The sequence below is a fragment of the Cynocephalus volans genome, chromosome 13, assembly GCF_027409185.1.
Source record: "Cynocephalus volans isolate mCynVol1 chromosome 13, mCynVol1.pri, whole genome shotgun sequence".
In the NCBI taxonomy this organism is placed as follows: Eukaryota; Metazoa; Chordata; class Mammalia; order Dermoptera; family Cynocephalidae; genus Cynocephalus; species Cynocephalus volans.
In genome coordinates this window covers 78,145,333-78,171,411 of record NC_084472.1, presented here as the reverse complement: position 1 = coordinate 78,171,411, position 26,079 = coordinate 78,145,333, and the positions used below count along the sequence as shown (strand labels likewise).

Sequence of the window (26,079 nt, the reverse complement as noted above, 5' to 3'; positions counted from 1 at the left end):
TATGATTTCTTTTGTCTTTGTTTTAGATTTTCCCTATTAGGTTTGGGGATGAACTCACAAGTTTATGCAGAAGAAGGACTCTCAAGAAGATGTTGCAAGACAAGGACTGAAGCTGAGGTTCCTTGCAGTTGTGAGTGCTAGGGGACTTATCATCTCTGATTTCAGAAAAGGAGGGAAACTTTTTTTCATTTGTAGTCTTTTAATGTATTTATCAAATATTAATTAAGAATCTACTGTTTTATATCCTAGGAATTGGGGATATAGCAGTGACAAAACAGGTAACTTTGTCTGCCCTCACAGAGGTTACAGTCTAATGTGGGGAGACAGATCATACATCGGCTAGTTGAATTTGAATAAAAATTGTTTTGAAAGAAAAATTTTTGTGCTATGCATTTAGCTAAGTTCATCTTACTCTGTCTATTAGTAGAGCATTATAATATATCTTCTTAGGTCCACTTTGATTGGAGACAGTCAAGAAAACTCTTCCTCTACACACTCTTTATTTAAGTTCTGAATCTTTTGTATATAACAGTGGATCAAATATATTCAACAAATACTTCTCTTCCCCTCCCATGCAATCCTGCTACTGACACTCAGTGTTAAAGGAAGAAAAGTTATTTTTTTTCAATATTAATACATTCATGCTCTTGGAATTCAACATTCTTAGAGCTCAAAGAGTTTTTCAATCATAATAAATAGGGTGTTTGTTGCATTTAATATAAGACTCTTCTGATATTGATCATGGACTAGTTCTGATCCTAATTTTATTAAATCTTCCATATTCTGCTTTTTTAAAGTTATTTGTTCTTGGAAAAATCAAATAACATGTTTGAAATAACTAATACCACATCTTAAATTACTTACAAACTCTTTCAAATGGGAATAAACTAACAGATTATAAACTTGTGACACTTGGAATCATTGTTGCAATGAAGTGCAGTTTGTCCATGTAAGCTGCATTATTTCTGATATATGTCATTATTGCGTAGGGCAAAATTTTGGAATTTGTGAATCTCTCAACCACTTTTACTAATTAAAGGAACTAAAGCAATAAATTCTCCTAATAAATTAAACCTATTTTTATACATTTAATTTTGAAGAACTGAATGATACTGAGTCACCAAGTGTTTTTGGTTTTGGTTTTTTAAGTAACTCATTCAAGACCACACAGTAAGTGTCAGCCTCATGTGGAAGGATTTCAGCAAAGGGGGCTGAGGATGTTTTCCTACATGAGTCCTAAGGGATCAGTTAGAAGAAGAGGCACAGAGAGAAGGGAAATGTTACGAGATAACATTTCAGGTAGAAGAAACAGGATTTAAAAAAAAATAAGGGTGACAAATATATGCTATTGAAAGGGAAAACTTGTCATTTTGGTTTTGTTATAACAAAAACTGCAGTATTAACTACAGAGAAAGAAGAGCTAGAGAGCTAATCAGGGCCTTCAGGGACGGTGGACTTTGATATGTTATGGGTAATTTTTAGGCCACTAGAAGCAAAATAAAAGTTTTTAGCAGAGAGTTAAGATGGTAGTTTTGTTTGTTATAAAGATCATTTTGATAATGGATTTGCGTAGAGAAAAATGGACCAGAGAAACAAGTTAGAAGGACATTTCAGCATTTTAAGCAAGTGAATTAACGCCACAGTAGAATGGAAGAAGAAGAAATAATGAGTTAAGAAGTGCACTGCAGGTAAATTTGGAGAGATTTGTTCCTTGATTGAATGTGGGATGTGAGGAAGAGTGAGGAGCATAATTCTCACGTATCTAGTTTGAATGGATGATGATATCATCAAAGGAGGTTGAGAATTGACGAGAAAGAGGTAGTTTAAAATTAGAGAATGTGGACACATCGAGTTTGAAATATCAGTGGGTCATCGAGGTCCAGCTAGTCCAGTAGATTGTTGAATGTTTATGTCAGAAGCATGGGAAGAGTTTAATTATACAGAATGAAAAAACTGATTACCTAGGGATAGTGCACACTGTTATATGAGTTGTGGGTAATGAGTGGAACCCCAAGGATCATCGGTGTTCAAAGAAAATGTAGAGGATGAAAAGCCCAACTAAAAGCTTGAAGAGAACTAATGGGAGAAGCATGCTCCAGATAAGAAGGAAGGACACAGGCAATGCCAAATGAAGCAGAGAGGCTCAATATTAAATTATTAAATAAATTTAATTTATTAAATAAAATTATTTAATTGCAGTGAATAAACAAATAAAATCATAAATATTTAAAAATGATACATTATTTACTTAAATTATTAAATAAATTATAAAATCCTCATACAAAGAGCTCATTGAGTTCTGTAATTAAGCCATTATTTAAAATTCTAGTTGTACAATTTCAGAATCAACTTTATGAAATCATCCCTATGATAGGTAGTGCCTTTGTTCTTTGTAAAGATTTAGGGGAGTCTCCCATCACTGGGCTGCAGCTATTCACAGGCAATAGGCTTAAGGGAAAGCAATCACCATTTTCTTTTTTTTTTTTTTTTTTTGTCTTTTTCGTGACCAGCACTCAGCCAGTGAGAGCACTGGCCATTCCTATATGGGATCCGAACCCGCGGCGGGAGAGTCGCCGCGCTCCCAGCGCAGCACTCTACCAAGTGCGCCACGGGCTCGGCCCAGCAATCACCATTTTCTAAGAAACTGTTTTATAATCGATAAAGTAGAAATCTGAATTCTGTACCTAAAATTGCTGGAGATAGTATTAGATATCATCCAGTTCATTTATAGCCTTTTATAGCAAGAACAATAATGGTTAAAATTCATTGAGCTCTTACTTTATATTAAGTTCTGATTGCTTTACATGTACAAACAATTTCTTAATGAGTATATGATAAGTGAGATACATAACTTGTTCATGGTCACACAGTCTAGTAAAAGTAAAGGCAGATGAGGAATGGAGTCACATGACACCTTAGTTGGTTATTAGAGTGGAAGCACCACCCAGGGTCCCTTCCTCCAGCACCTGCCCCATTCTATTCCTCTTCCAACTCATTAATAAAACATAAAAGAATTAACCCCATTTGAAGACACTGAAAATAAATAGAATATGCAGATATTATTCATCATGCACTGTCTTCAAAAAAAGGTTATTATCCTGGGTTCACTTTCTAGGCCAAGTATAGAACCATAAGTATTTTCTTAATCTTAGCAAGTAAAAAGCCAAACAATAAAGTGAGGTACTGTGACAATTTTTCTTTTTCTTTCTTTTTTTTTTTTGCTGTGCACATTGGGGGGCTTTAGCTCCTTTGTACATTTTCCCTGATCCTAAGATGGAAATAGACTACAGAAAACCTTCTGCACAGCAAAGGAAACAATCAACAGAGTAAAAAGACAACCTAGAGAATGGGAGCAGATATTTGCAAACTATACATACAACAAGAGATTAATATCCAGAATGTACAAGGAACTCAAACAAATTCACAATAAACAAAACAAATAATCCAATTTGAAAATGGGCAAAGGAGCTGCATAGACATTTTTCAAAGGAAGACGTACAAATGTCTAAAGGTGCATGAAAAAATACTCAACATCAGTCAGCATCAAGGAAATGCAAGTCAAAACCACATTGAAATAGCATTTCACCCCAGCTGGACTGGCTATCATCAAAAAGACTGAGAATAACAATTGCTGGTGAGGATGTGGAGAAAGGGAAACTCTTCTACACTGTTGATGGGACTGTAAATTAGTACAGCCATTATGGAAAACAATATGGAGGTTTCTCAAACTATTATGGATAGATCTACCATACAATCCAGCAATCCCACTTCTGGGTATATAACCAAAGGAATGGAAATCATCATGTAGAAGGGATGCCTGCACTCCCATGTTCATCACAGCTCTATGTACAATAGCCAAGATATGAAACCATCCTAAATCTTCATTGATGGATAACTGGATAAGGAAAATGTGGTATATATAACCATGGAATACTACTCAACCATAAAAAGAAGGAAATTCTGCCATTCACAACAACTTGGATGAGCTTGAGAAAATTATGTAAGTGAGATAAGTCAAGTACACAAAAAGAAATACTGCATGTCCTTACTCATAAGTGGGAGGGAGGGAGGGAGGGAGGGAGGGACGGAGGAAGGAAGGAAGGAAGGAAGGAAGGAAGGAAGGAAGGAAGGAAGGAAGACCACAATGAAATGATGAACTTTCAGAAGGAGAGAACAGACCTATGGTTGCTAGAGGTGGGAAAGGGGGAGTAGGAGGGGGGTTAGGGAGTAATTGGACAAGGGACACAAAGAATAGTTATGATTTGTAATGATCAACATGCTAATAATAATGATTTTCTTACCACATATTGCACATAAATACTGATAGTCAACTCTGTATCCCATAAGTATATATAATCAGTTATGTTTCAATTAAAAAATAAATTTAAAAAATTATCTGGCATAAAAACAAAAAGTTTGAAAAGATTATTTGCTATATCTGCTATCAGTGATGAATTTAATTTCTCTCATCAGGAAAGGGCTTTTTTCATTGTAAACAAACCTCAGATACACTCTAAACCTACAGTGGTAAGGACACAATATTAACTATTTTGTAGTATAAAGTAAGAGAGTTTTCCCTAAAATTAGAAAAATAGATTACCTTTTTAAATTCTAAAATTGGTAAAAATAAGTTTTAGGTATATTAGTGGCCAACCGTTCTAAAACTTGAAACATATGTTTTTCATTATGTATTTACTTGCTATACTCTTACACACTATCCTCTATCTTCAGATGTTGATATATTAAACTAAGGGAGTGTGTGTTTTCTTCAGTCTTTTCAATTACGGGGAGAAATACATGGAACAAATTAGGGAAGAAGCTAAAGAAACTGAATGCAAGCTTCTCTGCAGGACTTCAAAGCCATTGCCTCTGGCTGCAAGCGATTTCAGTCTTTGATAACCGGACTTTCAGTGCAATATTTCACTTGTTAAACTCACTTTCTTCCAGTTGGGAGTCTGACATAATGGAGTTGAATCTTAATTGAAAGTATCCATTGCTACTCTCTTTCAAATACTACTTACTAATAATATTTTACAATTTCTAACAAGAGCAGTACAGTCTCAGTCTTGAAGTAGGTAATTCAGTCAAGTGCAGGAGTCTTTCTCTTTCATTTTAGTCCCTTCCTGTTCCTGTCCTAAGTGGAGCCAACTTGGTGATTCCCCTGTGCTTGGTGATTCAAGTTGAGGCATCGATCTTCAGTTCCCTAGTCACTGGTAAATGTGGCCTTATTACAATGCAGCAATCACACTGTTCATTTAGGATGAGCACGCCATCTGACCCTAGAAATTAAAAGAGTTGACAGGGGCTCCTTTAATATTTTTAAATGCAGAATTACAGGATACTTTTGAAATCTGTCCTGTCACTGTAAGTGAAAATATAGTTTCCTATACACCATATGGCTAAAATAAAAATCATTATTAAGTGTACCTTACTTATTGGTATCACAGACAAGCTATGAGAGAGCATTCCCATAAGAAGAAAGTATATACATAAGAATGCACATATCATTTATGGGCTTATAGCTTTTGGTATTTCCATCTGGGCTTATTGCCTGCTACTTAAGGCTACAGGTATTTACATGTAGATCTGGATCTTGGGATTTATACATCCCTGACTCTTGGCAGTTCAGTGTGACTTTTTTTGATTCATAAATCCTTTATGCAGTGACGACCCCATAAAGATTTATAAGATAACCATGTCACCCATGGTCTTAGGTATGTCAACAAGACCATCATGCCACTGAGCTCTCTTCAGGACTTCATTCCAATGAATTAGGGATCTGGAGTAAAGGAATATACACCAGATCATAGTTAGTGAACAGTATGTTTAGGGATTCCCAGTAGCTTACCACATGCAGTGGATTTAATGTCCCCACCCCATGCCCCCAGAAGCTCATTGAAGCTTGAATTGTGTCCCCCAACTTTTATGTATTAGAAAGTTAGCCCCTACTGTGACTGTTAGAGAGTAGGAAATCCTATTACGGTAATTGAAAGGTGGAACCTTGAAGAGGTGATTGGATTGTAGGACCATGCAGTAGTGAATGGGTTAAAAATGGTGGTTCTGAGGGCTTTAAAAGGAGGGTGAATGAGGAGGTTAGCTTCTCTCTCTCTCTGCTATTTCACAATGTGATGCTTTGAGTCACTGTCGCCACCACCAATACCCTCACCAGATGTGTTCTCTGGACTTAGACTTCCTAGCCTCTGAAACTATAAGCAATAAATTTTGTTTTCTTATAAATCACCTAATTTCAAGTATTTTTTAAAAAGTGACAGAATTGGACTAACACAGCAGCACTGGGAGTCATCTGCCAGGGCATCATTTGGACATAGCCTGGGTTCTCTTGCAGTGGAGGTACCACTATCCATGCATTCCTCACCTTTCATAGAGAAGTGTGACAAAGTAGTTTAGGCTGTGGGTGTATATACAGGCTGCTTAGTGCCATGCAATCTCGGGTAACTGCAGATATTTACAGGAGTGGCCTGGGAAAGCCACATGCCCTGTACCTGGATCCACAGGGAAGTTTGATGGGATATTAAGGTCACTGCTGCTGGGGGAGGAAGCCCTAGTTCTAAGGGAATCTGAGCTTGGAAGTAATACTTATAGTTGGGATGATGTTTGACTAAAATTTAATAAATCTGTGCTTACTCATAGTATTTATTTCTCTGACTTTTAAAAAATATTAGTGGTGTTATTTTAAATTTTTTCAAAGATCATAAACAGGTGCACTGAACTTTTTGGAACCTGATATTTACCTCTTTGCATATATAGACGTTATTTTCCTGACTCCAGTCTTGGGCAGTTATTTCCTTCATCATCATTTAATGAAGATTGTCCGTTGTTAAAAGATACATTTTGCATATGCCATGGTTTGAGCATGTTGCCATGGTTTAGACTTTCAAGCATGGTTTAGACTTTCACAGATTACCTTGCTATTGTCTCTCTCTTTCCAGTTTAGAGATAATTTTTCTTGAAAGTTAAAAAAAATAGTGAAATCATATCTTGTTTCTGTAATCCAACTTGATAACCCATCCTTCCCAAGCACACAATGCCTGCAAGTGCCAGGGCTGGGACTTGAATTCAAGACTCTGTCTCTAATGCCAAGGCTCCTAACTACTCCCTATATTTCTATCTGTCCCATGAGTCTATAATCTTATAATACTCAGTTTGTAAAAAAAAGTAAACAGACAAGTAAAATAGAAATATTTTCTTCACTGAGACTCTCATTTATTTTCTAAGAAGCAATGTTTCAACTAAACAAAACAAGAAGAAAAAATATACTCAATCTGAAAAAAAATCAATTGCTTAAATTTCATTTCAAAGCCCAAATATGTCTCCACTAAGTTGGAAGTAGCCTAAATAATCCTGCAGAAATATAATATGTAAAAATCAAAATTATAAATCATAGAGCTATGGTTTTTTCAAGACACAAAATTAAGCTTTCTTTTGCCATCTCTCCACTAGCTTTTCAGTTGCAATGTTTAGCAATTCTTTATAGAACTACAGTGTTGGGGTCAGGGTTTTTTTTTTTTTTTTTTTTTTTTTTTGTGCTGTGAGATAGCCACTAGTTTATCAAACATCTTATAAATATATATATATATTCCATATAGAGTTCTTCATCTGAGTCTTAGGAGGCAAGGCAGAAAAAGATGACAAAATAAAGGATGTGGATCTAATTAGTATCTAATCTAATGATAGACATTTTCCCAGTGAGTCCCTCCACTTCTACTCCCAACCCAGTCTCTCTTTTTCCCAGAACGACCCTCATCTTCTGGAGATATTTGCACCAGCATGGCCCTGAGAAATCTCAAAGGTGTCCTGGTTTGGATGAAGAGAAGCAAACTTTTTAGGCTGCCTAACTCTTTATCCAGACTTGCGGAGGTTTAGAAATCTTGATTCTTATTTGATTTTTAGGTAAATACATATATGGGGCAAAAGCCCTTGGGTAGGAGACCACAGTCTACAGACAGAAGGCAAAAGCCCATCTAATCAACTCTAATCACTGCTTCGGTATGGGATTGTATACTTTAATGATTTTAGAGCTAACAGGGGTTGTCATACCAATCATTGTGTTAAGAGATTTTAAGAATGGCTAAAGGGAAAGATGTAAAAAAAATATTTGGTAGGGGCAAGCTGTCTGTTGGGGGAAACTTTAGAGATAATTATACTTAGATTTTATCATAAGAATGTAACTTTTGCTTAAGGAGAGGTTATACTTTAGATAATGAGCCAATTTGACCAACTTAGCTTTTCCACAAATTGTACTTTGGAATGTCACACTGTTAATTTTACTGATGTTACTAATTTTCATTGTTTAAGCTATACTTAGCCATAGATAACTTTGTAACACTGCCCATGTCCTTGTGTCCTTTTGTAATGATTGAATCAACTGAATTTTCTTGTGAATCTTCCTTGTCTTTACAATAAAAAGACAGAAGTTAACTTTGAATGGCGGTTGTACCCAGTTTTCTCCTTCTAACAGAGAAGTTGCTAGGGTTCAGACCCTTTGGGCTTCTCATCACGTTCATGGTGCTTTGAGTAATCCTTTATTGCATCTCAGTTACACAGAGAGAAGTGTAACAGACTAAAGGCAGAATCAGATGACTTACAAGGGACCAGCCCCAAATCTGTTCACGTAACTCAATCAACTGTACTTCACATCAGCACATGAAGCTATATGAAACATATTTAACTCTGTTTTATGACCAATTTTATTACATTAAGAGCCTTTCGAAATGTTAGAAACAATGTTCTCTCCAGGAGAAAGGCTCTGATTGGCCCCCTGCAGTCCTAGAAAGCCATTATGGATACTGGAATTTGTGTGTTCAAGTCATTATCATTCTCATGAATCCTCTATTCCAACTTGTGTATACACACAGTAAAATGATGGTTTCTATTACTGTCCTGATCCTAAGGCAAAAATGGGCAATAAATTAGATCCAATTATCTAAAGTGTCTATAAAATTGTAGTGCAGTTTTATTAAATTAAAGATAGTTATCAAAATTGTTCCAGTTTCTCAGAGTTAGGCATCTGAGAAAACTATAGAGCAGAGGAACCTGCATACCTAATCATAAAAACTGTACATTTTAATTTAATTTAACATTTATCTAATCATATAAAATTGACTCAGTGTGCAGCCTTGGACTTTGTCTTTTTGAATCTCTGTTTGCTCATCTATAAAATGTTACAGATGCACCATATCACCTACAAATTCCTTATCTCAAAGACCCTTTCATTCTAATATGGAATTGTTCCTCAGTTGACATAAAACATTTAATTCTTAATAGGAGAATTTTGTTAAAATGTATTTCCTAAACATGGATGAATTTGATGTTCAAAACTTGTCAGCTTATCAAAAATCTTAAATGCTGAGAGACTAATAATTTTTCAAGTAAGTGTGACAGTTCAGGATAAAGGAAAAAATATTTGTGAGGTTTACTTTTATGTTATTTTTTGCATTGTGTCAATGCAATGATTTTTTTTAAAATTAAGAGCATTTGGATATTTAGACATCAAAAAGAGCTGCTTGAAATACTGAACACTGTATTATTAATGCTCACAAGCTGAGGTTTGCTGACAAGAGGAATGATCATAAAACATAACCTTTCATTTTATCAGAGGAAGTTATGCCTGCCCAAGATTTGAAGACCAACATCCATAAAATGGTTTCACACAAGTGACATCCTATTCAAAACAGCTGTCTGCAAGGAAAATAAATGGGATTTAATCTGCCATAAAATGAATTGCACAATTTATTTTTCTTGAGGAAGTCATGCCTTTGTGACATTGGTGAGCTGTAACAATTTTACTTTTCGAAGAAGCATCTCTTTCTATGCCAAACACATATTAATTCAACCATGTGGAATTTTCCTCCAGAAAAAGTAACTAAAAACCCAGGTCGGTTTATTCACCGCCTGATAACTTTCTGTATCTTTAAAATACTCATTTAAAACATGACCCCAGAGTAAATTTCCAATCCAGAGATAGATTTTAAGATGCTTGGTTATTAAGGATGAAATATATAAAATTGTCAAAGTGAGCCATTAATGTCCTACAAATAATGGAATTTCATATGCTTCAACTTATTTAAGAAGAGAACAAAACTGCAAAAGAATAAAATGCTAGCTAGAAAAATGGCAATTACATGAAATTTATCATCTGTTCAAAGTGAAATGTTTAAAAAAACCTTATAAGCTACTTATAGGGTAAATATAAATATTCGTAACCCCAAATTGAATAAGAAGTCAGAAAACTTTTCCATATGGACATTTTAAAGACAATAGAGTTATAGTTATGTTTTGTTTATTCATTTAAGTACACAAAATACTACATAAATGACAAAGGAAAAGAAAGCAATGATGACAAAAATTTTCAATTGCAGCATCTGCTGTAGCATTAATACTGTATGTGATATATAGTCCCATGTAGACTAGACAATGGAACTCACGTTGTGCCTCTCCATTCTATGACTTCATTCTATCACATATTTTCCCAAGTATTTATATTTGTGTTTAAAATTAGCCTAGATGTGTTTCATTTTGATGATGACATTCTCTCAAACAACCTATAATAGAACAGTTTTTTAATGCATTTTTTAATTGAAGCATAATTAATTCTACATCTTTATGGCATACAGTGTTGACTATCAGTACAGTATGTGATAATCAAATTAATATTATTAGGATGTTCATCATTACAAATATTAACTATTCTTTGTGTCCATTACCCAATTACTCCCTAATCCCCCTCCCTTAGAACATTTTTAACAGTTTGTTTTTTTTTTTAACTAGCTGAATTTAAAAAGTCTATTTGTATGGCAGTTTCAATGAATGTATATGTGTAAATTAAATGTCAATTTTAAAATAACTTAAAATAAAAATAATTTCAGCTGTGATTCAATATTATTTTTTAGGACAGAAAAATATAATCTCCGTAAGAAACTCTTGCGGTGTTCTGACTACCAGTGTCAGCATTTTAAAGGCTAATCCATAATGTAATTCATTAAGAAAAGCATATACCTTTATAGTATCTCAACATCCTTTATCCTAATCTATAAGATGATCACATACTTAAAATAGGTTTTTACTAGTATAACTAAAGCATTGTAGTAGCAATCATGAGGATTGTAAATATGTGTTCACTAACATTCTTGAAAACTTGAGAGATTATTCACATTTGAACTTTAGAAGAAAAAGGAGACAACAAAATTTTACTCCAAACATGAAGGCAAAGGTAAGGCTAAACAAGCATATACAAAACTCTCATTACTTTTGTCAGATAAACTCTTTGGTTTATGGAGACATCTACATCATGTGAGATTAAATTTTTAATTTAAAAGTAGGAGGGAGAGAGACCCCAAAAGTGCTTGTTTCCTGAGATAGATTCCACTCAAAGCAGATTCTGCCACTGATGGGCAATATGCACATTTTATGAATGCAAAAAGTTTTTTATGAGTTGATTTTACATTTTGTAACTTCCCAAACTTTTACTTGCATATTGCAGGTTGATTTACCTTTGACCTTGAGAGCACATTACTGTTCATATTTATGACCATGGAAAATAGTACCACTCAATGCTCCAGATTCTCTTATAACCTCAAATGTCAAACTAATTGGTAAACAGAACTGTTTTATTAAAACTATCTGTATGTTTCATCATTATGTAACATGATATGCAAGCATCATCAGAAATAAGAATAGTTTTCTTTCAATTCTTTGGCAGATAATGCTGAATTTCTGAACAGAAGAGTATCCAGTTGTATTTTATATCATATTCTTCATTCCTGATACTTATTAGTATTTAATTTGATATTGTATTTTGATTTTAAAATTCAATTATACACCCAATTTTAAATATGAATATTAAATATAAACAATTCCAAGATTTATTTACAGTGACTAGCTCTCAATAAATCGGAGACATAAAAATTGCCTGCCTCATAGTCTAGTGGGGTATCTGATGGAATACCAGCACTAAAACATTTTTGTCAACTGTCAACTCAGAATCTTTATGTGCACTTTAGTGTTAGCATTTTATAATATAAATAGAAATGCACTACCATACTTCATCTATTTTACAACCTTTTCAAACTGATGGTATCTTTCAACTTTGAATAGTTGTAAAACTTGACCTAACTGATTTGTCTGCTTACGGAAACTTTCCTTAATGTAAGCTTGAAAACTATTTGCATAAAATAGAAATTGAATTTAACATTTCTGTAATATTTAAAAATACCCCTGCTATTGTAAAGCTTTCTAAACACTTTTAGCCATATAAAGAGATTGGAATTTCTTATTTAATATTTATCTTTATAGAAATTGCCTTGCTATTGCCTTATATGTTCTTTTTTCTCTTTCTGAGCTTGACATGAAAAATTACTGAACTTTACAAGAAAAAAAACAAGCAACCCAATTAAAAAATGGGCAAAAGAGCTAAGTAGGCATTTCTCTAAGGAAGATATACAAATGGCCAACAGACATATGAAAAAATGCTCAACATCACTCAGCATCTGGGAAATGCAAATCAAAACCACACTGAGATACTATCTCACCCCAGTTAGGATGGCTAAAATCCAAAAGACTCTGAACAATAAATGCTGGTGAGGTTGTGGAGAAAAAGGAACTCTCATACATTGTTGGTGGGACTGCAAAATGGTGCAGCCTCTATGGAAAATGGTATGGAGGTTCCTCAAACAATTGCAGATAGATCTGCCATATGACCCAGCTATCCCACTGCTGGGAATATACCCAGAGGAATGGAAATCATCAAGTCGAAGGTATACCTGTTCCCCAATGTTCATCGCAGCACTCTTTACAATAGCCAAGAGTTCATCGGATGAGTGGATACGGAAAATGTGGTATATCTACACAATGGAATACTACTCAACTATAAAAACGAATGAAATACTGCCATTTGCAACAACATGGATGGACCTTGAGAGAATTATATTAAGTGAAACAAGTCAGGCACAGAAAGAGAAACACCACATGTTCTCACTTGTTGGTGGGAGCTAAAAATAAATAAATAAATTCACACACACACACACACACACACACACACACACACAAAAAAAAAAAAAACAGGGAGGGGGGAAGAAGACACAACAACTACAATTCCTTGAAGTTGATACGACAAGCAAACAGAAAGGACATTGTTGGGGGGGAGGGGGAGAGGGAGGGGGGTTTTGGTAATGGGCCACAATAATCAACGACATTGTATATCGACAAAATAAAATTAAGGAAAAAAAAAAAAAAAAAAAGAAAAGAAAAATTACTGAATGATTCCAAAACAAAATAGATCTACAAAATGTTGGAAGACATTATTTTTAGAACAAAAACGGAAAATTGGCAAGGAAAGGTGGGATGGCAGTAAATTGAAATTAAACATAAAATGCTATCTCACAATATATAAATTCACACACACACACACACACACACACACACAGACACACACACACACACGCACACAAACCGGGGGGGGGGGAAGAAGATATAACAACCACAATTATTTGAAGTTGATATGACAAGCAAACAGAAAGGACATTGTTGGGGGGGAGGGGGGGAGGGAGAAGAGAGGGAGGTTTTGGTGATGGGGAGCAATAATCAGCCACAATGTATATCGACAAAATAAAATTTTAAAAAAAAAAAAACAAAACATAAAATGCTATAAAATGAGTTCATAAGAAGGCAAAGCAAATGTCTACGAATTTGTGAAAATGCTAATATCTATGAAAGAAAAGTAACAGTAAATGTTACATAAAATAATGTGGAGGTCCTTTGCCAACTTATAAATCCAGTATTAATTACACACTAAATGGATAAATGAATAGCAAAATTTATTTAATAATAGCATGTATAAGCAACAAGAGATTATTTTGAAGTTATTTTATATATGCATCCATATTAGTCATTGGAGCTTGAGCCCCAATTTTGGAACACATGATGGTGATTTTCAAACTTTAATTCATATAAAAGTACACATAGATTTTGTTGAAATGAAGCATCTGATTCACCTGAATGAGGCCTGAGATTCTGCTTTTCTATGAAGCTTCAAGATGATGCTAATTCTGCTGGTCCACAGACCACACATTGAGTAGAAAGGGTCTATGCTACATGAAAAAATAAACTGGCATTCTTTAGTTTCTGGCATTGCTGGCTTTGGAGGAAAGTTTCAAGTCTCTGTTTTTCTCTCCAACTAGTGCATGGAGAATATTTTTTCTGGCCAGGAAGTTCGAAATAAGCAGAAACAAGAATGAGTCTCTCTCTCTCTCTCTCTCTCTCTCTCTCTCTCTCTCTCTCTCTCTCTCTCCCCCCCCCTCCTCCTCTCTCTCTCTCTGTGTGTGTGTACCCAGATGCATAGTAGTACCCCCATACTCACATCGAGGGAAGCGTGTCAGCAAATTTCCTGTGACTATCCTCAATTTGGACTTGCATTCATCTAAGCATACAAGTTTAGAGAAATGTCAGGTTCAAATATACCCTATCTCTGAGGTTAAGCCCCAGCTTATTTCACACATTTCAACATTTTCCATGTGGATGCCGTTAAGGTTGCCTGAAATTTGGAGATAAGCCCAGGATTAGTCCTGCTTTAAAATCATCATGAAACCTTGTTATAGGACTCAAATTAAGTTGTTAAATGTATTTCTGAGAGCTTACTGGGGGAAGCAATTGTCACATTCACTAACTTTGGTAAGCTTCAGATAGCAAAAACATGGTTTTGTTGAAAACTTACCTGCAGGCCTGTACTTCCATGTTTTTATAGATGGTACGTTTATGTTCTGAGGCTAAAACAACATTCTGTTCACTAAACTTGCCTTAGGAAAAATATCTAAACTGAGAACTGCTGGGTGGGATATTCACTGTCTTTTTAAAGAGCATTTTGAGAACTGGTCAAACCTATTCAAGCAGATTTTAAAAAATCGTTGGGTAATGATTTATAACTATTCTATAATTATAAAACATTTTAGTATTTTTCTTTCTTCTTGCTTTGAAACCAACCCACTATTACAGAATTTTCCAAGTGCTGTAATATTTACATTTGTTAGAAATAGGCATTCCCAATGATGTTATACTTGTGCTAATAACATGGCTAAAACATTGGCTTTCCTTTATTTTTTTATTTTTTATTTTTTTTTTGGTCATGTGTAGTTATTGTTATTGTATTGACCTGGAGGATATAAAATATAGGGCAATAATATTTGATTAAGTCTTATGAACTTTTTATTGCCTTTGGCCAAAGGACATTGCAGAGGTATAATGAAAAAGTGTTAAGTTGCATATTGAACAGAACTGGGATTAGAACATATTTCTGAAAATAAATTTAAAGTGTATGACTTCAGAAATAATTTCCTAAAGGAAACCAACAGATTCCTTTTATCTTCCTGTACTTTAAAATTTGTCTAGCCTATTTAATCAGATTTTTAAAGAGTTGGAGAAAAAGACTCTGCACACTATAAGGTTATGATTTCTGGGATTGTCCAAAAAAAGTAAAAATTAATGATAGGTTTTGACAGTATAACTATAGATATATCAGAATAAAAAGGAGCAAAAAAAAGTTTCCTTATCTTAGAGGCCCTATTAAATAAGAGATGCTTTCGGATATCCTTCCTCTCATGTGGTAGTGAAAATAATCTTGAAAAGGATTCACATAAACTCTCAAGGCCACTCAGATAATTTAGGTAGATAACATTTTTTTAACAAATTAAATTCTGAGAATTTTACTTTACTTCAATATTTGTAGTAGCCTATTGGTCATATTGGAGATTTTTGTTGTTGTTTTTGGCTTTTTTTTTTTTTTTTTTTTTTTGGTGACTGGCTGGTATGTGGATCCAAATCTTCAAACTTTGGAGATTTTTTAATGTTAAATTGGTTCTAATTTTTCCAATATGTTATGAAATACCATGATTAGTCTTCACATTTCCTAAAAATGACTTATTCTGTTGGTTCTAAAAATAAACAAACAAACAAAATAAATGAATAATAACTATGTAGATGATTAAACTGAGAGAATCTCCTCAAAGAAGTATGGAGACTATTTATATTATAATACTAGTGGAGCATTTGGTGAATAGAAATCAATAGCTGAAGGTATACCTGTTCCCCAATGTTCATCGCAGCACTCTTTACAATAGCCAAGAGTTGGAACCAGCCCAAATGTCCATCATCAGATGAGTGGATACGGAAAATGTGGTACATCTACGCAATGGAATACTACTCAGCTATAAAAAAGAATGAAATACTGCCATTTGCAATGACATGGATGGAACTAGAGAGAATTATATTAAGTGAAACAAGTCAGGCACAGAAAGAGAAATACCACATGTTCTCACACTTATTGGTGGGAGCTAAAAATTAATATATAAATTCACACACAGACACACACACACACACACACACACAAAATGGGTGGGGGGGAGAAGACACAACAATTACAATTCCTTGAAGTTGACATGACAAGCATATGGAAAGGACATTGTTGGGTGGGAGGGAGGAGAGGGAGGAGGGAGGGAGGTTTCGGTAATGGGCCACAATAATCAACCACATTGTATATCGACAAAATAAAATTAAAAAAAAAAAAAGAAATCAATAGCTGAGAAAAATTACTCTTCTGTGTAGTGTACAATTCACTCAACTCTCCGTGGTGACCCTCCATCATAACTTCTCCAGGAGGAGGCACGATCATTCTCCTCATTTTGATAAAAAGTCTGAGACTCAGAGGAGTTAGTTACCTAATGTCATACAGTAAATAGCTGGTGTTGAGATTCTCACCTGTGTTCATTATGTTAATTCTTTGTATTTCCCATAATTCAGAAAATGAGAACGATGCTAATTTGGTCCAACCAAACCCTAGTATATACTACAACAATTAATATTATCAGATGAGATTTTATAATCCAAAGCAAAAATTTGGAAGAATGGTCTTTCTTATTTTATATAACTTTAAAATTATGATGTGTTATTTTTTATCAGTTATTTCTTTCAAAATTTACTTTTGCATTTGATTATAAAATCATACTTTCAACTTTATGGTTCATAGGAATAGACTATCTAAACGAAAGCTTTACCTAAGCAATAAAATAATTATTATCCTTACATTATGTTCACATGTAATCCTTTTTCTGTTCTTTTTTTTAACTTCACTAGTAGTAATTAAATTTGACAGTCTACTTCTTACTTCCCAAGTAACATTATATTCAGAAAGATAGTCCATCAAAGTTTCTACTGTACCAAAAATGATAGTGATTTGAAGCCAAGAAAATGTAGTGCCATTATTTTCTTTCTATTTAAAGACTTTCTATTAAAAAATACCTCTGAAAAATGTTCACCAAGAAACACTCTACAAACGACAATTTTCTGCTACCAAGTGTTTCTTACTATGTTACCCCTGGGTCAAAATTCTGCTGCAATAAGTAGTTTACCAAGACAAAGTTAATTATCTAGAAAATTGTCCAAAAATACACTGACTTATTTCTCCTGTTACCTACCAGTCAACTTGGTGATTTGCAGCCACAGATCTTAATCTGCCTTTTTTACTTTTTAAAACCAAAGTTTTAGCTTTGTTAACACATTAAGTGCCTATTTTTAGTCTGAAGTAATGACTATTTTGAAAGAAGTAGACTCAATTAGAATCAAAAGAAATAAATGTGCTATTGAATTTTTTTTTTTAATCTCTGAATATTTCAGTTTTAGATACTGGTTCTTATTCATAGGAAGTATTTAATGCATACCCACCTAAGCAACACAAGGCAAAAAGCTCTCTGAAATTAAACCAAGTTGTTAGTTTAGATTTTAATAGAATAGTGTTGAACAACCTCATTTTTGTCACATAAACTCCAATGCATATTGATAATAGCCAAACACTGAATCAGTATTTAAAATGATAAAATGAATCAATGATGAATGATGATTAGAACACCATTAGAAAAACAAACAAAAAACTCAAAATTAACACACCAAGCAGTCTGATTTTTATGGAATTTTTAAACACTATAAAAAAATGACATTTTTGCTGCAAATGAAATTTCCCGAACATCGATTAACCTGTATGGTCTCAAGATATATTCTCTTTTTATTTTACTATCATTCTTTCTTACAGATATACAGTTTAAATGAAGTCCCTTCATGTAATGAAATATAATGTAGAAAATTATACTCTCAAATCGATGCGTATCATTAGAAAGATTTTCCCCTCTCCACTTGTACAAGTTAAGAAAGAGGGACTGTACTTTTCCTGTAGTATTAACAGCCCCCATATTTACACCAAATATGACTTATGAAGTCCCACCCTCAGGAGATGTTCTGTAACTTTATTCCACTGTCTTATAAACCAAATTGTTTTATCAGAGGGGTAAAAATACTTAAACTTATGTTAAATTTTCTAATACATTGTTACAACACGTTCTGTTATTGTTCAGATATGATAACACAGCTAGAATTGCCAAGAAAAACTATGTATTTGTGTCTCTTATAATTTCTAATATTTATGAAGTAACAAAAGCACAGCCTGGAAAATGCATCATACCAGTAAATATTAGAGTAGATATACTTTTCAGAAGCAGAAACAGATTTTATATTTGTACCCGAATATTTCACCATTCACGTGTACTTACAATAATATGTTTTGCAGTATTTGTTTGCGAAGCTGAAAGTAGAATTTGAGGCATTTTGCCAACACTTGTCTAATTTACAACAAAAATGTAATGTAATTTTCTTATAGTTCCCCAGATGACACCAATAGCTTCTCATTAAGTTTCATTTGCATTTTTCTAACATTTTATAAAATCACAACATACATAAAACTTCATAATCACCTGTCAGATGGAATCAGAAAGAAACTCTCACTATCTGCCTTTTTTAAAGAGCCCTTAATGATTATGTGGGTAATAACAGAATCAAATAAAATGTTATCAGCTGCATCTTACCTCTTTCACTGAAGTCATCTACTAGAATGATTTCCGCTACCAGACTCTCTGGGGTTCTGTTAATTATACTGTGTATGGTCCGCAGGAGTGAAGTCCAACCTTCATTATGAAATGGGATAATGATGCTGGTGTTTGGGAGCCTTTCCAGGTACATCTTGTGCTTACAGCTGGAGATGATAGAAGAAAAGAAATCCATGTCAAATGCAAAGCTAGAGTGTACCTTATACTGGTATCTATTCCCTATGTTAACAGACTGTGAATATATGACTTTGGCTAATACTTTCCCAACCATAGCCTGTACATCATAATAGTTATTCTACTTATTCATAGAATTCATTAATGATCCCCTTTCACACTTACTGTTAATGAAACAATTATTTGATTCTTTTTTGTATCATGTGCTCAAATCCATCAGTAGGTTGAAATGTTGTGCTCTTGTTAATGCACATGTTTTCTATTGTCATATAATAGAAATAAGGATAAATGATAGGCATTAAAATGGTTTTTATTGAGGTTTAGATAGGTTTCCTGAAGAGTTTTGAAAATTTGACCTCTGTAATAATTATGCTTTATTAGTCAGTTTTGATTATAGAATGTTTCAATGGCTGGACAGTATTTAAGGCTCTAAGAAGAAAAAACTCACAGCATTTCAATGGAATAAATAAAGATTTAATTAGAAACAATCATTAACTGAATACAACCACACAGTAAATTACATTAAATTTAAACCAAGAGATTATCACATTCCTAATAGAATGTGATAATTTCATTGTAAAACAATCTGCAAAGTCAAGAAGGAAGTGACTTTTTATCTTGTTCTTTTATCAATTATTTAATATAAGAATTTTATTTTTAACAATATTTATCAAACGTAGATTTTGGTATTTCAAAGACAGTGAAAAGAATTGAAAAAACCATCAAAATGATGCTATGATATGGGCATAAAAGTGCTGTAAAAAACATGAAATTCACTTTAGGATAACTTAAATGGCCAAAAAAATAATAATATAAAACAGATCTATAAGTCATTTCCAAAGGATTGTAGTGAGATGCTATATAATGATGCTATATAATATACAGATCCAGAAAATAGTGTTAATGTCACTCAGCACACCTTGTCATAATTACGTAGGGCTATCCATTCTTCTGAACAAAGCGAATGACCCAAGATAATTGTGCTTCCAATATATCAATAGTCAGGATATTTGCACCTACTATGCAAGCCATCATACCTCATAATGTTCTGGGAAGCAAGTGATATTCCTAAGAAGGCAAATTATGTTTTAAACATTGGAATGAGATATCATACATATCAGTTGTTTGTTCATTTAATAAGAATTGTATTCAGAATAATATCCCATAAGCAATCAATAGGCTCATGACTAAAAATATATTTAACAGTCACATACAATCCAGTCAGAAAAAAGTCAAACACAAGAAGATGCAAGAGTAATGATATGCAAGAAAAGCTTTCTTTGTTACACATTTTCAGTAATTTCTGTCTATGTGAGCTCAAATTATTACTACACATAAAATGCGAAGGGATCCTTTTTACTCATTCATTCATTCATTCCTTCATTCATTCAAGTCACAATGCTTTACTAAGGACTTTATATAAGGTAGTATACAAAATGGAGATAAAAGAATGAGCAGACCTAGTCTTGACTTGAAGACATTTATAATATAACTGGAGATACAGAATGACAAACAGACAGTTAGAATTTTAAGATGAAATGGATAGTATAATTTAATAGAGTGCTATAGGAACATTTGAGACAGGCCTCTGAACCAATTTGGAAAGTGTAGCAGAAATTTCAGTGACAGCTGAAGGTGGTCTTCAGAAGAGAGGTTCAAGGTATGTTTAGAAATAGAATTGACATGACTTGGTAACTGGGGGAAGTAGTTAAAGAGAACTCCCACGGGCAACTGATCCAATGAAATAAAGACTGACATAGGGACACTGTGGGTGAAGAGCACATTGAGGGTTTCCTGGACTGAGGGTGAAGATAATAGTTCTATCTCAACCATGTTACAGTTGAGGTGTCCAAATGACATCTAGTTGGAACATAGCATTTATCTACATACTATACACTCCCCCCTCTCTCTCTTATCTCTGTGTGTGTGTGTCTGTGTGTGTAACTCAAGGTAAGGATCTTTTTTGCTGGAGGAAGAGGCTCATGAGTGATAGGCTCTAACAGACGATGCCAATGCACCACCAATATTCCCTTAGCACTCACCATCCCAGGACAAGCCAAGAAGGTCCTATTACAAGTATCTGCAGATATCCCACTGAGTGCTTTCTCTCGTCTTTGTACAAGGGATGGATCAGAAGTTCTGGGGGAAAATCAATGCCCCTGGAGGAAGTATCAACCAATGAAAAATAGAAATTAGAGAACAAACAGACCCATGGTGGGATAACTCTGAGGTATGTTGTATACCGTCTGCCGGAGTTACCAGCAGGATTCAGCCTCAGTTGCCCATGGAGATAAGCAGCTTGACAGTGCACCTTGTAATGGCTACTCTCTCTTTCTTATCTTACCTCTTTACACTCTCCCCTTGCCTCCTGGTACTTTCTGTGATTACTTTCCCAAAACAATTGTAGTCAAATTTTTTTCTCACGGTCTGCTTCTAGTGGAACCCAATCTTAGATATGGTCATATAAATTATACTGTACTTGGCAAGAACAGTCTCTTGATTACAAACTGATGGTCAATATCCTGTAAGCAACACTCTGATTTTTGCTGAGTTATGAAGCTTTCAGTTTGTTACCCCTGAAAATACTTTAAAATAAGTTTTTTTAAAAAATCGTCTTGCATGTATTTCATTACTTTTTCTAACTTTTTAAATCAATGCTGATGCTCTGTTCAGAGTCTTCTCTATGCCTATGAAATACAACTATCAGGACTTCACAGTGTATGTATTAAAATGGCCCTATTCTAATTAGTAAACTATTAGTAGTAAAGTTACTTCCTTTAATATCTGTAATTTATTTTTTCAATCAGACTATATTACAAACTCATTACTATCTCATGCATGATAATTATTCCTAAAATATTGAATAATCATATTTTACAGATCAAAATATCTAGCTTCAAATGACACTTAGTAATTCTGTGACAAGTTATTTAATTTCTATCAGATACATCTTCTCACATGGGGTAATGTGGGAGCAAAAAAAAATCTTCTTTGTAATGTTAATGAGAATTAAATTAAGCAATCTATCCAAAAACTTAGTGCAGCATTATATCTGATAATAGCAAGGGTTTGATAAATACAGTCATTACTGCTGTCCTTGTTTCAGTTGTTATTGTACCTGTCAGATCCTCTTTTGGAAGGAGGTAGAGAACTAAGAGAGACAGGAAGTGCATAAGGAAAATGAGAGACATTTAGGATACACACATGAATAAATTATAGTCTCTTCCCTTAAGGGTTCACAGACCAGTGGACAGATATATAAAATGATTAGACTCAAATGAGACAAGTGACATAATAGATGGCACACAGGCAACGAGAGCCCGGAGGAAGTGTGACTAACTTTGTCCTAAGGAATCAGGGAAGTCTTTACAGATGAGTCTGTACATTGAGAACAGATCATGCAGGATCTTGAATGCAATTCTAAAGAATTTGGATGTTAGCCTGAAAGCAAACACGAAGTATTTCAAATACTGTTAATCATGATGAAGACAGAACCATGTTTATATACTCCTCTGGCAGCAGGGTGGACAATGTGTTGAAGATGGCAGAGACTAGAAACAGAAAGATCAGAGATTGTAGTAGTTCTGGCAAAAAATAATGAGGGCGTAGATCTGGTTTTTACTCTAAGGAAAATCAGTCTCTTTGTATTTAATCTGATTCAATTATATTCAGTCATTCTAGCACTTACGCTGCTCTGAAGAAAATTGAATTCACTACCAAACTCAGGCATTGGATTTGAAAAGTTGTGATCCAGATGGCTGCTCCTCAGCTTTACTAGAAATATTGAAGCGTGTCCAGGGTTTTATTAAGAATCTGCACCTGTGTATTTTAGGTTTCATGTCAAGTGAAGTTGAGAACGGAAGTTTGTTAAATATGAAGACAATGTATCAATATGGAATTGTATTTAAGAAATGAGCGAACTCATGCCAAATGCAATTTATATGTTTATGGCTGGAAATATGTAGCATACTTACAAATATAAGAAGAAAATAGAAACACACTAAAACATTTGTTGCAGTAAGTTTATAGGAATATGGGTGAAAATGCCTGTAATTATTGCATTTCATACTGTTGCATTATTTTCAAATAAGCATTTGTATAAAATTAACAAGAGTTTTAGAATAGCTCAGAGATGAGGACGTTTCTTTGTCAAATAACAATTTATCTAAATAAATAGAAGATTCAGTCTTCAAATTTTAAATGCACCAGGAAGACAAAAGAAATACTGAACGTTCTTTAAAAATTTACTTGAAAGAACTGAAAAATTGTAAAGACATTTAAAAAGCTAACAAAAATCCAAATTGTTCTGTAAACATTCTGCTAAACCTTTCACAGTAATGAAAATAAACTTCAATATCAAATTTCTTATATTCTTCTATGTTTTTCCAAGACAGAATACACAAATGTTTTCTGATATTCTGATTGGCATTTTGCTAAACTAAGAGATTTTAAATAGATATTTAGTTTAACAGCATTGTTTACTTTAAAACATACTTAACATTCATTCCTTTCATGGTTACATTATCTTTAGTTTTTCATTGATTTTACAAAAAATAAAGCATTCTCTTAACAATAGGAAAACAGGCTAAAAAATAAATTTTAACTACAAATATATGAAACAACAAGTACAGACTTATTAGTGATTTTTTTGTTTAAAAGAGATATTTCTTTTTCATTCATGCAGCAATGTAGTCATTTTTACTGTGCACACAAGTGAACTTGCATTTGGAGTTCTTAAAACCTTTGTGTGCTCCTTACTATTACTTAAATATTCCTTCTCTTTGCCTGTGGCTGTGTATTTAGTTTTGGAAAGAATGTCAAAACCCACATTTAAAAAATTCAAACTCTGGGATTACAGTTTTTGAGTGACATGTTTGGATGAGAGTACTTGTATATTTCAAGCAGTAGATCATTCTGTTAGCTTATTCAAAGTATGGTTTTACTACTTTTTTTTCATTTTTATTTTTTTGTTTTGTTTTATCTGCTTAAATAACAATATCTGCCAGGATGTTATGTTGTAGTAATAATCATTCCTATATCTCAGTGGCCTAAAACAATACATATTCTTTTTCTTGCTACCTATATGTTCTGATACTGGATGGCAGGAGGGTCTCCTCCCATTGCAATCAGTGAAAATAGCCAACATCTTGACCATTGTCAATCACTTTGCATCATGTAAATGAGAACACTTACGGGCTTCAAGCTGGTTAAATAAATGTTCTGTCCTTAAAATGACATATTGCTTCCTGCTCACAGCTCATTGGTCACAACTAGTCACATAGCACAAGGGCCCAGGACGTGAATCTTATATGGCCCAGAAGGAATATAATCAGAAATAGTTGGCAAGTGACATTAATGTACACAACCATTCTAGTCTTCTGCCTTCTTTCAAATAAAAAAAAAAAAGAAAGAAAGAAAAAAAAACATTGGTTAGACTACATTTAATGGAAAAATTAAAGTGATTTAATTTCTTCATAGACAAAAGCTTATAGTATTTACAGTCTCACATCTGTAGAAGCATAGCAACAGAGGATTTTAGAACTGCAACCACATTTAAGAAATCATTTACTTTACTCTCTCATTTAATTGAGAATTGGGACCCTTTGAGTTTTAAAGAGTTGAACACAAATTATTTCACAACCCTAACTGGCAAAGCATTGTACTGGGTGAAGAAGTAATTCAACGATGAGGCACTGTTCCCGACCTAAGGAGTTTATAAATTTTTTGAAAAGAATGTATAGTTCACTTGACAAGATAACACAAAGAATGAAAATCCAGTATGTTTCACTTTTTCTTTTTTGACAGTGCTTGTTATTTATTTTTGGATAGGTTGTACAGTACATGTACATACAGATACCTAATTCGACAAAATGGGGTGTAATGAAAAGTTTCTACCCATCCCTGACCCTTAGCCCAATAGGCATGGAATATAATCAGCCTGTGAACATCCTTCTAGAATAGGATATCTCAACTTTGGCACTATTGGCATTTTGGACTGGATAATTCTACGCTGTGGGGGGCTGTCCTGTATTTTATAGAATGTTTAGCAGCATCCCTGTCTTCTACCCATTAAATACCAGTGGCGACCTGTTCCTCCCCTCCCCGATGTGACACCAAAAATGTTCCCCAGACATTCCCAAATGCCCTTTAGGGAAACATTTAACAATATATCTTAAAAAAAAATAAAAAAACCCTCCATAACAGTATATAAAGAGTGTTCTCACTGTTTGGGGTTGCTGTGTAGTCATTCATTCAATGTATTGTGAGAATTTGTTTAACCAGCGGCGTATTGATGATTCTTTAATTTTTCTTAAATTTAATATTTAGATAGAAAATCATTTTCTCAACATAGAAGCAAGGGAAACATCACAAATTAAATTTAAAGTCAATTGATAAGGAACATATCTAACTCTCAGAGGTTGACATCCTTAAGGCAAAAATAACTTTTAAAACTGAATTAGAAAAATCTAATCAGAAATTTGGTGAAAGACATGAGCAGATAAGTCAAACACCCCCAAAGAAACACACATGGCTAGTAAGTACATTCTAAGATGTTGTGGGGGCATAGGGCTGGCCCTGCTCCTGTCTCAGGGCCCCAGGTGGCTGGCTCCGTTGCTTGCCTGGTTGCGGGTGGGGGCAGGGCTGCGGCCCACAGCCCACATCACCTTTCACTTTTCTCTACATAATCATTTGGATATGTTTTGTCATTGGCCTTTTAAGACCAATAATTAATCTTTGTATTAATTAAACTAATTAAAATTATACAAATACTGTAATATTTTAAGGAAGGGTAGGCAATTACTTTATTAATTCAACTTTTTGTGAAATGTACACTTTATCCTTCATACATATTTTGGAAATAAACCATTAAATAATATGTATGAAGAAATACCTATTATAAAAAATTATAATGAACTTTTTTTTTTTTTTTTTTAACGACATCTCTGTTATTTATTTATTTTTATTT

The 26,079-nt window shown here is 33.8% G+C and overlaps 1 protein-coding gene across 1 annotated transcript in view; it reads right to left on the bottom strand.

The window, feature by feature from the left end:
- GALNTL6 (polypeptide N-acetylgalactosaminyltransferase like 6) overlaps window positions 1-26,079 on the bottom strand; it is a 1,082,002-nt gene that overhangs the window by 598,439 nt on the left and 457,484 nt on the right. The window contains exon 4 of the mRNA XM_063077473.1: window positions 18,918-19,084. Within this exon, the coding sequence (XP_062933543.1) occupies window positions 18,918-19,084 (167 nt within the window). The remainder of the gene's footprint in view (window positions 1-18,917; window positions 19,085-26,079) is intronic.